This window comes from Sardina pilchardus, chromosome 23 (assembly GCF_963854185.1).
Source record: "Sardina pilchardus chromosome 23, fSarPil1.1, whole genome shotgun sequence".
Classification (NCBI taxonomy): Eukaryota; Metazoa; Chordata; class Actinopteri; order Clupeiformes; family Clupeidae; genus Sardina; species Sardina pilchardus.
In genome coordinates this window covers 9,595,760-9,609,248 of record NC_085016.1, presented here as the reverse complement: position 1 = coordinate 9,609,248, position 13,489 = coordinate 9,595,760, and the positions used below count along the sequence as shown (strand labels likewise).

The 13,489-nt window shown below is 45.0% G+C and overlaps 2 protein-coding genes across 4 annotated transcripts; both read left to right on the top strand.

Annotated features, from left to right (window-relative positions):
• Nucleotides 1-1,330: 1,330 nt before the first annotated feature.
• Nucleotides 1,331-6,563, top strand: si:ch211-227n13.3 (uncharacterized). Of its 3 annotated transcripts, none has more exons than XM_062528372.1 (6): nt 1,331-1,466; nt 2,383-2,446; nt 2,655-3,435; nt 4,154-4,238; nt 4,380-4,490; nt 5,055-6,563. In XM_062528372.1, exons 1-6 carry the CDS (start codon nt 1,366-1,368, stop codon nt 6,295-6,297), a joined length of 2,385 nt encoding a protein of 794 aa, XP_062384356.1. In that variant the 5' UTR covers nt 1,331-1,365; the 3' UTR covers nt 6,298-6,563. The 3 variants fall into 3 exon arrangements, with proteins under 3 accessions (XP_062384356.1, XP_062384358.1, XP_062384357.1); XM_062528374.1 differs by lacking the exon at nt 1,331-1,466 and adding an exon at nt 1,556-1,582; XM_062528373.1 differs by lacking the exon at nt 1,331-1,466 and adding an exon at nt 1,664-1,848.
• Nucleotides 6,564-7,089: 526 nt separating this feature from the next.
• On the top strand, nt 7,090-12,298 carry LOC134071093 (neurexophilin-2-like). The gene is made up of 3 exons (XM_062527676.1): nt 7,090-7,765; nt 8,053-8,199; nt 11,506-12,298. The coding sequence occupies exons 2-3, from the start codon at nt 8,152-8,154 to the stop codon at nt 12,262-12,264; spliced, it is 807 nt and encodes a 268-aa protein (XP_062383660.1). The 5' UTR covers nt 7,090-7,765; nt 8,053-8,151; the 3' UTR covers nt 12,265-12,298.
• Nucleotides 12,299-13,489: the final 1,191 nt, after the last annotated feature.

Genomic DNA, 13,489 nt, shown 5'->3' with positions numbered 1-13,489 from the left:
CATTCGAAAGGCACTGTTACAGAAGCCTGTTTGTTTTTACTGTTCCACAGTCCAAAAATGTTGTGGACAGAAGAAATAGTATATATTTTCAAATGCAAATGTTCTGTGCCTGGGCAATTCAACAAACCTCTCTGGTCTGTCACTCATAATATAAAAACAATGAAATTGTCCAATTCTCCCTCCAAATGGTGTCTCTGGTGGTGTGTGAAGATATCATTTGCAGGTGGGCAATAGCCTGACTCTCGCCAGACCCTTGTAGTTCCGCCATGCTCCACCAGAGGCATTTCGCTGTACTATGAGGGACAACCATCAGTGCAGCACTCCACCAATCAGGCCTTTAGGGTGGCCATAAGGAAGTATGAACTATTTGTCCACAATTCCCGATGGTGTAGTAGCTTATATCTGGAAGAAACAGGCACTGAGTTGCACTAGCCTATCGGTTGTCCTTACGCTTCTCGCATCTTCACAAAGAAATCCGGATCTCATTCAGTGACCATGCGGTCCTTGGTTACATGTCTGACCAAGACTCTTCATCCCAATGACCTAGTTTGGCTGCGTGGTCAGAAGAAGACTGTTGGTGGTTACATATCTTCCATTTGAGAATGATGGAGACCACTGTGCTTTTGGGCACTTTCATTACTGCAGAAATCTTATCCCCAAATTTGTGTGTTGACACAATCAGATCTACGGCAATTCTCTCGACCTTGTGGCTTGGTTTTCACTCTGACATACATCATCAGATGTGTGCCTTTCCTATTAATGTCCATGAATTAATAAAGGCACAGGTGGACTTCAGTTCTAGAAGCATCTCAAAGAAGACCCTTGACAGAAGCCTAATGCACCAAAGTTTAATTGTGGTGCCTTCATATGGTAATTATGGTAAATACCAAAAGCCGAAGTGAAAAATGCACATGAACACCCTCTTATGTGGTATTTTCCACTGGGCAACTCGTAGAATATTTTGATGGACGAGTTGCCAAGATTAAATAACCTTTGACCTTTTAATAATAGCAGAGGAAGAGTTGTGAATGATAGCATTGTGAATGTGCACTATAGGCCTACTAAACATTTTTATTCTTTATAGCTCAGTGTGAAGAGTGACAGGCAATTTACTCATTTCCCAACAGTACGACAACAAAAGCACTTGAACACAACGCACTGGTAACTACCAGTTCACAATGGAAAATATTGTTTCCAAAAATCTTTTCCAAAGCACGTGAATGCAGCATCAGGTCCCTTTCCACAGGTGTAGCCTACTAATCAAGCACCATGTAGTCTGCATTGATAACCAAGGTAATTGATTTGATACACCTGTGGGAAGGGACCTGATGAAACCCATTAGCGCCATAACGGGTCTGAATGTAAATGGAATGTCTTTTAAGTTTAGGCCTAATACATTTAGGCAAAACACTCCAAACACCTGCTTTTTCTGTGGAATATGGAAGTATTTTGTGGAGATTGGTGAGGTAAAAAAGTGTTAAATTAATTTTAAGATTAGTCTGCATAACAGAACAAAATGTGTAGAACTTGAAAGTAGGCTGATGAAGGATCTTTGGTCTGAAAACATTCCGGTTGCACTCTGGTCATTTCAAACATTTATCCTCTAGGTGGCGATAGTGACATTCGAATTTCCTATTCACAGTAAAAAGAAGAACACGAGACTGTTTTGTTTTGTTTTTGGCGGGAGATATTTAGACATTTGGAACGTTTTGAATCAACCTTGTACCATGTGATGTAACCTTTGGGAAATGTTTCTAAGTGATAAGTACAACGTTATTTGTAATGAGAAAGATACTGACTGACAGTCATGTCTGCTTTGACACTGTTTGACGGCGAGCACCATGAAACGTAAGACGGCAAAACAAACATCAACCTGTGAACAAGTTATCGCTATGATAACATTAGCTGCTAACTTAATTTCGTAAATCTGATCTCGAAATGATAGCAGCTAGCGTTAACGTCAGTTGTGCACCGTAGCAGTAACTTAGCACTAACAATGAATACGTTAACGTTAACGTTAATAATATGATCGCCGTTTAACTTTTGTTCTGGTGTAACGTTATCATCTAACGTGATTATCTGTTGTATCATCCAACATAATATATTATTATCTGGAAGTTAACGTTACAGTCCTTGGTTCATACAAGGTTAACGTTTACTGAGCGACTGGTTGAAGTCTGGTTACTGGCTTCAATCCTTGCTTCATACAGGACCGAAAATGTTAACGTTTAGCGTTACTGACTGGTTGAAGTCTACAGTGTTGTTATCTGACATGTAGGCTAGCTCTCGAGGCCAGATATTTTTGTATGTCAATGAGTTATGACCGACACTGTACTAAGTCAGTGCAATGTCTTAAATGTTTCTCCCATTTTTTCCATGCAGATCACAACATAATATCACTCGTCGCATGCGGCGAACAAGACGGGAGGTGGATGGTACACTAAAGGTAACCTAGTCAGTGGTAACGTTAGTGTTACCTTGAAGTAAGCACTCTCATATCAAAGCATCATCACACTTAGTTAATCGTTACTAGGTCAGATTTGTTTTTATGAGTCAGCTACTGTATTTGCCATTGTCAGAGATTCGGTGGTTCTTTTGATAGAATGTCTTTGCTGTGACAGTACTGATCTGATATCCTTTGACGTGTTGTGCAGGTGGAGTGTGTGATGGAAGAAGTTGAGATCCGCAGGAATGTTAAGCACCTCATCATGAAACAGTCCAAAGCAGCTGACCATTGTCAGACTAATGGTGGTTCCCTCTCGAGGCCTTTCAAAAAGCGTTTTGGCAGCAAAATTCTTCTGGATGATGAGGGCCCAGAGTCTGACCAGGATTATTTTGGGGGCCATGATCTCATCGACCTCATCAACAGCCCTCACAGTCGCCATGATGGATGGACGAAGAGCCGTGAGAGTCCTATGTTGGGTTTGAATGGAGACTCACCCCCTGTCACACGCAGTCTGGTCCTCCTGTCAGACGGCGATGAGTCGGATGCAGCACGCTCGGACGCCGAGTCAGCCGAGATCATCCTCGGCTCAGAGAATGATGACGACGAACGCTTGAACCTGAGCGTGTCGCAGTATTCAGGCCCCGACGTGTCTCCTGAGCTGTCTACCACTCCTTTGTCCTTAATTCTGTCCCTCTCTAAGAGTCAAGAGCCATCCGCGAGCAGCGGAGCTGAGGCTAGCTTGAAGTTTATGAGCGGTTCTAGAAGTGAAAACTCTGTCCTCCTCACTGGTCGTAGAAAAGAGCCGCCAATTGCGATTGGCAGCGAAGATGAGGACTTTGTAGACGGGAATGTAAGTGACTCCTGCTGCTCCATCGCCTCAGGCCCCAGCAAGCTGTGGCAGCCTGCGCCCCAGGGGCCGTGCTCCAGCTGCCTGGCGCTCTGCGTGAGGATGAAGAGGCTCACCAACTGGACGAAGAGCAGGGTGAAAGGTGAGAGCAGAAATAAAGGTGATCACACATGGGGTAACTTTTTGAGCAGTGTTGCTAGGCAACCAAATAACCAATGTTCACGTGTTCTGATTGGATGATCATGACTGGTTCATTCAGTGATCATTTGCCTAATGATGATTTGAAGTTCTCCAGAAAAATAATACCCAATATCAGTTGGAATTTGTCCAACAACTATACATCAGGAAGCAGTCAGGAACATTGGCCATGGCCAGCAAATTTGTTAAAAAAGTTGCCTTGTTTATTGTAAGCTGAGGGTACCTTCCGACAGATTTTTTGCAGCTGCCGGTGTCCGTTTTACAGCGGTCTGCACAATTCTCTTATCAGTAAAATAAGTCTTCACATACTATTAAGGTCATGTAAAGCTTAGCAAGTATGCATATGTGTCAACTCAATTGTTGCACAAACATCTCACATTATGGAGATGGCCCTTCGATAGCAGTGCATCAAATTCATTTATTTCTTTAGTGCCATCTTTTAATGGCATTATGCACAATTTCTCTTTAAGATTCCTGTCATGGTTGTGGATTAGTTTGATGTATGTTGGCAAAATGCACACACAGTATTTACACGTATATGAAAAAATCACAGTACATACAGTATCATAAAGGTTATCATGGATATCAGCTGTGTTGTATAGTGTCACGTGTCAGGTTGATGACGATTACACGCTTGATTCTCTGATTCATTCTTTTCTCAGATCCAGCCTGTTTATGCTACGACCAATGGTTGCTGCTGAAACCGTGGCGACCTCGAGGCGTGCGCGGCCTTCGCAGAGTTAGAGGGTGAGAGGATGCATACTTTTCTAGGGATGAACTTACGAGATGGGTATTGTTGTATTTGCATATGCTTTATGTCGGCTAATTTGGTGTGTGTGTGTGTGTCCCTGTGTGTGTGTGTGTGTCCCTGTGTGTGTCCCAACACAGGAAGTTGTTTGAACATCTTCCTCGGATCTGGCAGCATGCAAAAGTCCGAGTTGAGCAAGACCTTGATGGTGAATGGGAGGCCTGTACAAGACCTCATGTATTTCTGCGAAGGTAAGAGGCCAGCGTACACATTCAAACAGATGCCATGACCATATAAGTGTCTTGAGAGGAAGAAGCACACACACAAATACAAATGTGTGCTGATGACTTAATTTAACTTTAATTTCTCACACAATGTCAATTTGTCAATGTCAATTTATTTGTATAGCATCTTTAAAAAAAACAACAGTTGACCGAAGTGCTGTAAAACAAACAATCAGACAAACAAGAAATGTACATGAGGCAAAAGAGGCTAGACGGAGCGGGGTAGTCGCCAGCGTGCCCGTGACACAAAGACAAACAAACAAATTTTAAAAATAACAAGTCGCTACACAAAACAAATAATACCTGACAGAGCGGCGTAATCGCCAGCGTATATGACAGTAAGACATACAAAGACAGACACCAAACAAAAATTAACAAATAATAAAATAACATAGACAAACAAAAACACTCAATAAGTCCCAAAAGGCAATGTTGGCACAAGACAAAAGATGCCGGACAATGTATTTGTGTTTATCTATTTATCTGTTTATTGAAATTGTCTTTCAAGTTGTGTGTGCATGTGTTTTTCAGAAACTTTCGACAGTGCCAGAGATCTCAGTCAAAACCCCTCAACCACACAAAGGTCAGGAATAAGGCGGGCTCAAGACGGGCTCGAAGGTCAAAAGACGCCTGGCCCCCAGTTGGCCAAAACGTGAAGCAGAGGAAGAAGAAGAGGAACAAGAGCATGGAGGACTCAGCGAAGACGAAGAAGAAAAAGACGAGTGCGGGAGAGGAGCAGAGGAGCAGAGGGAGACGTGAGGAGACGAGCGGGACGGAGGAGCAGCGCAGAGACGGCCAGGCGCCGGGAGACGAGCACGCGAGCCACAATGACGTCACCGCAGACTGCAGCACAGCGGAGCGGGCAAACTCAAGTCCAGACAGACGGCAGGATGTGAACGCTGACATACAGACCAATGGGTGCCCTGACGAGCACGGAAATGTTAGAGCACCAAGCCCCTCAGAGTGGCCTGCAGATGCTAATGTAGGCAGCCCGTCACATAGACACACAGACCCATGCACGGGCAGCAGCCCAGGCAGCAGAGAAGACAGACCGGGAGACTTGAGGGCAGACAGGCACAGGGACGGACACCGAGAGAAACAACGTTCAAACCAGAGATCTGTTGGGAAAGCAAACGCACATGCTGGAGTGAAGGCATTCAAGTGTGTTGTCGGTGGTGGTTCAGACAGAGATGCGAGAAAGAGCGCAGACAGCGTAGATAGGCCTACAGGCAGCGATGTAGACGTTTGCCTCAAGAGAAATGCAGATGATCAAGGCAGGCGTTTAAGCAATGAGAGGAGGCAGGGAAAAAGTCCCCCTGGGGATGCTTTAAGCAGGCATTTGGGTGTGAATCCAAACATTCACCTGAACAGCCCCTCAAGTATGAATGGAGATGAAGTCTTGGATTATTCAGAGGGGCACTTGGACATAAATGTAGATGATAGTTCAGATGAACTTGAGGATTCAAGTACAGACAAGGGCCTCACCCGCAGAGCTCTCTTGTTTGAAGACACCCCCACATTGCCTTTGACTAGTGTGTCCACCCCAACCCCAGCGGTGGGGTCAGTGCGAACTCGGAGACACACTCTGAACAAGGACCCGTATGCGTTCCGCACCCCAACACCTCCCGGAATTGAGGGCTCCGAGGTACTCAGGAAGCCCCGTCCCTTCGCCCGCACCTATGAAAGCGCGGGGGCTCGAAACGACAGCTTCAAGTCCATGTTGTGCATGTTGGATAAGATGCACAGTGCTGTTGTCAGTGAAACTGTTTCGTGAGTGCCATACTACAGACAAGTCGGCACAGCCAAACAAATTACACACCCTCATGGGTTCTTCAGACCAGTATATATGTTACATAGTTCTTTGCACTTTGGTTGTATGGAGAAAAAATGTTCACTGAATCCTATTGTGTTAATGTTAATGTGTTAAATTGTTTATAATTAAGTTATTAAGTTATTTTTCCTTTGGTGACACATCTGCTTAACCAGTTTCTGATTGGCTGTCAGACCTGACTTAATAAAGCAGATTGGTTAAATGCAGAACTGATGAAGAGTCAATGCCTAAAAACGTGAACAAAGCAACAGAAAATAAAACTAAACAACAAACTAATGCTCTGTGATAATGGTACAATGGTATATAGACAGGGATGTATTTTTCACAGCGTGAAAAATACCCTGAATAAATGTATGAAGTTGAATTACTATTTTTCAATGATACAAAGCTAGAGTGAGCCATATGGTGGCGCCAATACCCTCGGTAAGAAGGTGTTGGGGTTGCGTAGTTTTCAGTTTGTAAGTAGTAGTGTTACGCGTCATGCACACATCTTTATTTGTACTGAGAAATGTTAGTATTGGCACACATAATGCCGATCATTTCGCAGGAAAGTTGGCATATGAAACAACCTCAATGAGACTGGAAAATCTCTGTCAGCCGACCACTAAAAAAATAAAATGGAAATGTTAAAAATAAGATTGATTTAGGCTACCTATCCCCATTTGTTTTTGTTTAACAAGTACATCAAAATAAAGCTTTTGTAAACAGTGTAGTTTAATAGATTTCTATGCCTTTATAGATTGTTCCAAACAATAGACGGAGACAGAAATGACGTCCTAAATGTTAACTGGACGCGCAGGGAACCGTGGGAATCTCGCCTGAGTATAAATGGTCCCTTCCTCTTCTGTGGAGTCAGTACAGGCTGGTTGTTGAGCGCACAGGGCCGTCACTCGGGTTGGTCTTCCGTGTGAAATGCGATATCACCGGCGATCGCCACTTGACCGGAGGGGTTGAACCGCGCGCTTACAGCATGCGCGCCCTGTCAGCAGCCAACATCTGTTCCGGGAATTGGATCGAGCAAGGGCGTGCGGAATTTTTCATTTTTACTCAAAGGACGGTGAACGAAGTACTTTTCTTTTGAGACAATCATTTGTCCATATAAGCGCTTTATGATATTAAAATATTGCGCTTAAAAAAATCGAGCAAAACAGATGAAGAGGTATAAGAGGATTTGGGACTGACTTGAGCCCACCATCCCAGAGAGGCGATTATATTGTTCTAATCAAGACTAAAGAAATGCACATTCGTCGTCACATTTTTCCAGCACTTCTTGACTAAGCTGTTCGGAGAGCACCGAACAGTCTTGAGTGTCCTGCGCAAAGGTGTCCCGTCTGGGTGTCACCACACGCGCGTAACGGCATGCGCTTTGAGGACTACTGAGGTGGTGCCAGTGACTGATAAAAACGAAACGGTAAGAGTCAAAACAAACTATATTTTAATCCCAATTACATGTCTTTTCACAATGGCACACACAGGTGTCACATAGTCTATTATGGAATATGTGTAGTGTGGCATGTTAAAACCGACCATGTACTGTACTGTATGACGTTCTGGAATCATTTGTAGATTTTTTTTTAATCCTTCTCGTTCATTTTGAAATGTCATCAGGGGTGTTTTTTTTTTCCAACTGATAAAGCTAGAATTATTTACCCCTGTGATGTCCTTAATCCTTGCTGTTCTGTTGTCCCTCCCGCGCAGTTCGGATCAGCGATGATGCCCGAAGTGCCGAGTCTGTGCACTGGATGTGGATGTATTCAGTCCTAAAGTTGCCAAGGAACGTTGAAGAAAAACCCCAAGATGGCAAAGCTTCTTCGGCTCACACTAGTGGTGATATACATGCAGATGGTGAGTTTTCCTCTGACTCTTCCTACCTAAATACTGTGTCGCAACCTTGTAACCGCCATCATGTTTATAGTTTATTGAGTCGTGAATATATGGGCCTTGCCATTACACCTGCAATTACATGATGTATTAACTATTAACACATAGCAAAGACTATTTGTAACATAATATTCTAAAAAAAAAAAAAAAAACGTCCAGTACTCACAAACACAATAGATGATAAAATAATTTTAGGGTTTAGCAAATAGAGTCAAGGAATTATGGAAGCTTACCTAACAGACCAATTTGTAGAATTGGTAAGAGTGCTATGTGTGTTTTTCAGAGATTGGGCAATGACAGGGGTGGAGAATATGTGGGAAGGTGATGGCTGGCGGGGGCTGCTGTGCATATACTATTTGCATCAGCCCTTAAAAACTCCTCTCATGCTGTACGTTCGTATATGCTTGTGAAGACTTTTAGTAATCCAGTCTTCTCACGTCTTAATCCAACACTTCATGCTCTTAGTGTCATTTCTCAGACCAAATCTTTGTGTGCGTTTTCTTTAATCGCAAATGAAAAGTTACATTGACTTTGCTGAGGTTGTGTGTGTGTGTGTGTGTGTGTGTGTGTGTGTGTGTGTGTGTATGTGTGTGCGTGTGCGTGTGCGTGTGCGTGTGCGTGTGCGTGCGCGTGCGCGTGTGTGTGCGTGTGCGTGTGTGTGTGTGTGTGTGTGCGTGTGTGTGTGTGTGTGTGTGTGTGAGAAAGAGCATGCCTTTAGCCTGCTGCGGATAACTGCGTAGAGATGCCAAGTGGTCCAGCAGCACCACCCCTCCAGAGACCTGTGCTGTGCCCCCTCGTCCCCCAGTCCCGCCCAGCTCAATCACGCTTCTCTTCTCTTCTCTTCTCTTCCCTCCCTCTCTTCCTTCGTTCCTTCCACCCCTGCTTACAAACCCAGGGACTGCCACGCAATGCAATAAATAATGCGTCTGGATTATGAGAGGGTCTCTAATCTCTGCCTCATTGATTAGTTTTTTTTCTTTCATTTCTTTATTTTTCTTCCGCTTTTTTCCCCCCTCCCTCCCTCTCCAGGGAGCTTATGTCAGGGACATTAATCCTCCGTTTGATTGTGTCTGTCTCAGTCTGCCTTTCTCCTGTACTGTTCATTTCGCTGTGGCAGAGAGGCTTGTGCGAAAGCCGGAGAGGGGATGGTCCTGAACTTCAAAGACCATCCTTTTGCCTGACTGGAAAAAAAAAAAAAAAAAAAAAAAAAAAAAGAAGCCTCTCTCTCTCACTGCTCTTGGTCTCTCTTCCACTGTGGCAGGCTTGCTTTACAGGGCACCTGCTCTGCGGAGAAAGACACAGAGCTCTCATTACTCTAAACGGTTTGCGATCAGGTAAACCGATCATTGTCTTGACCTCGGGCCATTTAGAATGCCAGAGTGAAACTGGCCCAGGATTAGGGCTTAACTGTACAGTATGTGTGGGGAGGAATCGTACCGTATTAGCCAATCAGTCTCAGCAGTGGAAACAGAATATCATTCTATGCTCAGTGGACTCAGCCTATATGATGCACAGAGGATTTCTTGACTCATCTGTTGGGGTTCTAATTTGATACCAGGCACTGTTCTCAGAAACCTCACTTTTGGGGATAGTGCTCTGAGCTGGAGAGGGGAGACTAGAGTGAGAGTTTGAAGGTTACATGAAGAAAGAGGGGTTACCAGAGGGTTAGAGAAACAGAGAGAAGTAATCAGCAAAAAGGGGAAGGAGGGGGGAGATGGGAAAAAAGAGGACAGGGGCAAGTGGGGAAGAGGAGGCAGGAGACACACAGCAGAACACTGGAGATAGAGCCAGGCAGGGGGTAACTCAGGGGTAACTCAGGGGTAACTCAGGGGTAACTCTGGGATCCCTCGGCTCTGAGATATGGGATCCTCTGAAAGTCTGGAATCCTCAGCTGGTCTACTGTACGTTAGGTCTGTGAAACAGCTGTGAAGTGGTGAGCTTTCAATGTCAATGTAAGTGCATCTCAACTTAATCACAACATGACCAACTTCAGACAGAATTCAGTGTTCGTCAGGAGAAAACCAATTTCTTTTTCATTAGATAGACAGGTGATGACAGCAGTCATCTCAAGCCAAAGATTTCTGTGATCCCACAGTGCTTCCCTCTTACAAATCAATATGTTTCATAGACGGTGGGTGAATTGGGTTCTATGTCTGTGTTTCATGTCAATGTCTGTGTCACCTGAGATGAATTTGATCTGTGCATGTGTGTGTGTGTGTGTGTGTGTGTGTGTGTGTGTGTGTGTGTGTGTGTGTGTGTGTGTGTTGTGCTAGTTCCCAGGTTGCACACCTCATGTAGTTTGTGCTTTGGCTTTGCCACCTGTCATCGCTGTACGAACTGTGTTTAATGGAGCTTAATACACCTACACCATATAGTTTTACATTCCTCAGCTAGATGTGAGCGCAGGGGATCATAATAGCTGTTGTGTGCACTCTTAAAAGGAATGTGTTGTCCCTATGAGATTGTCTCTGTTGCGGATGAGCGTCATACACCTACACCCTAGTTTTACAGTCCTTGGCTAGATGTGAGCGCAGGGCATCATAATAGCTGTTGTGTGCTCTGTGTTGTCCCTATGAGATTGTTTCTGTTGTGGATGATGCAGTGAAGCATATGTTTATATGGTCCACTTCCGTGTGTAAGTTGATGTGGTATGTTGCAAGTTCCAGTCACTGTCTGGAGCCCAAGATTAATCCCTCACCCTGGGGGACAATGAAGTATACTTGATCTTATTTTATCTCATCTAGACAAGTTCTGTTGTTTTCAACACATATTGTGAAAAAAGGAAACAGCAAACCGTGTTGTTCCTATCTAGATGTGCTAAAAACGACACAAGTTGTGTTGTTTTCAACACTTCCGTTTTAAGAGTGTGGGGTGCATGAGTCTGTTTGGTAATCTCAGAAAATGAAGACAGGGGATCCAAAACACATACTTCTATTTAAATGGTTCTACTTCTCGACAGCAGTTGGCTGTCATTGTGAGAGAAAAAGAGTGTGTGTCTGTGCCCCATACGTACTGACGTTGGTTATAATTCTCCCAGCAGTACCACTGTTTTTTTGTTGCTGCAAACACACCAATGACATCCTCACACTGATAGTATGGAGGAACCCTACCCTGCCTATTCCCCTTCCTATGGGTTACATCCCATCCCAATGTTCTTCCATTTCCACTTTATGTCTCTCTCACACACACACACACACACACACACACACACACACACACACACAAACATGCATTTAAATAAACGTTGGCTATCACATTCTCCCCTTGCAGGTGTCTTGCACTGCTGATCAGGACCTTGTCCAAGGCGTCGTGGAATGGAGCCAGACCCAGACCCATGAGCAGGCACCGCCGCAGAGAGCCCTGAAGCCCGGATCACTGCGGCTCTTTGCCCAGCCGCCCCCGCCGCACGAAGAGCCCAGCCCGAACGGCACGACGCGGCTGGAGGACGGCCCGCAGGAGCGCTGGGCGTGGCTGGCCAACCTGACGGGCGCCGACGAGACCCTGGCGCGCTCCAAGCGGCGCCCCATCGTCAAGACGGGCAAGTTCAAGAAGATGTTCGGCTGGGGGGACTTCCACTCCAACATCAAGACGGTCAAAGTCAACCTGCTCATCACCGGCAAGATCGTCGACCACGGCAACGGCACGTTCAGCGTCTACTTCCGCCACAACTCCACCGGCCAGGGCAACGTCTCCGTCAGCCTGGTGCCGCCCAACAAGGCCGTGGAGTTCCAGAGCCAGCTGCGCGAGCTCGCCGCCATGGAGACGCAGGACTCCATGGCCAAGGGCTTCAACTGCCGCATCGAGTACGAGAAGACGGACCGCAGCAAGCGCACGTCGCTGTGCAGCACCGACCAGTCGCGCGTCTGCTACCAGGAGCAGACGCAGAGCCACCTGTCCTGGCTCTGCTCCAAGCCCTTCAAGGTCATCTGCATCTACATCGACTTCTCCAGCGAAGACTACCGGCTGGTGCAGAAGGTCTGCCCGGACTACAACTACCACAGCGACACGCCCTACACCTCCATGGGGTAGCGTGGAGCCCCCAACCCCCCCCACCTTGCGCACCCATACCCAACCCGTCTCGATCCCGTCCCGGAGCCTCTTGCCTCCCCTTCACCTCGCCCCTCTGCATGTCTCGAGAGGAGGCACTCGGAGAGCCCTCTTAGGGTGCCTCTCGTTTGGGCTTTTATACATCCTCCCTCGCTCCTCGGGCCTCGATCCTCACTGATCTACATAAAGAATGATGGGGCGGCAACAATGGGATAGTCTATCCAGTGTTAGTTATAGATCAGTGGGAACGCACCTCAAGGATCGAGGAGAGATGTTGAGAGGCACCCGTACTCAGAAATCCAATTAGACATCACTCCTCTTTGACCTTTCACCCTTATGATGTCATCATAGCCAGGCTCTCCTCCCATGTTTGCAGTGCCAGCAGTTGTCGCTGGTGTCTCTCTCTCTCTCTCTCTCTCTTCCTCTGCCATGGTTTTGTACCGCCGACCCAAAAGTGATTTGAATCTCCTCTGTTGTTTTTTTTTTCCACTGAAAGTAAACAAAGTCTATGGTCAGAACTAGTGATTCATGTTGCCTGTGTATTTGTACTATTTTTTTCAGAAGTGTTATTCACCAGTGCTTGTATAAGAAGAGGATGAGAAAAACTGACTGATTTCAGCCAGAGAACTGTTATTTAATCTTATTTTTCCTGAAGTCATGCTGTGTAATTCATCACTATTAAACAAATTAAAATACAAAAATACCAATGTGTTTGACACAGAGATCTAGACTAAGAAGTCACATTTTTCCTGCATTTTCCTTAACTTCACTGAATGAATATTGTACACGCTCCAGGTATGTCAGAAATCGAAAACAATTATATTAAAACATTGACTTCTTTCAACCTTTACGAAAATTATGTTTGGGTTGAAATACCAGTGAGCCAATGATCTTTGAAATGAGATGGTTTGCATACAGCAAGTCTTTGACCTGTTTCACATATTTTTGTGAGACATGACATATTTAACTATTCACTTCCCCGAACAAGTGTCCTATTTGATTTGGATGTCCGCCAATAAGAGGCCTATACATGATTAATGCTATGATACTTTTGATAGACAATGTAGATAAATGATTTAGCAAATTTAAGTCCTCAAAAGATTGTTAATAAGGTCCATGCCATGGTTCAAAAAATTACATTTAGATTGAAACCGGCAGTCGCAGTACAAATGTGGTTCATACAATTTGGAATTAGTCAATAATCAAT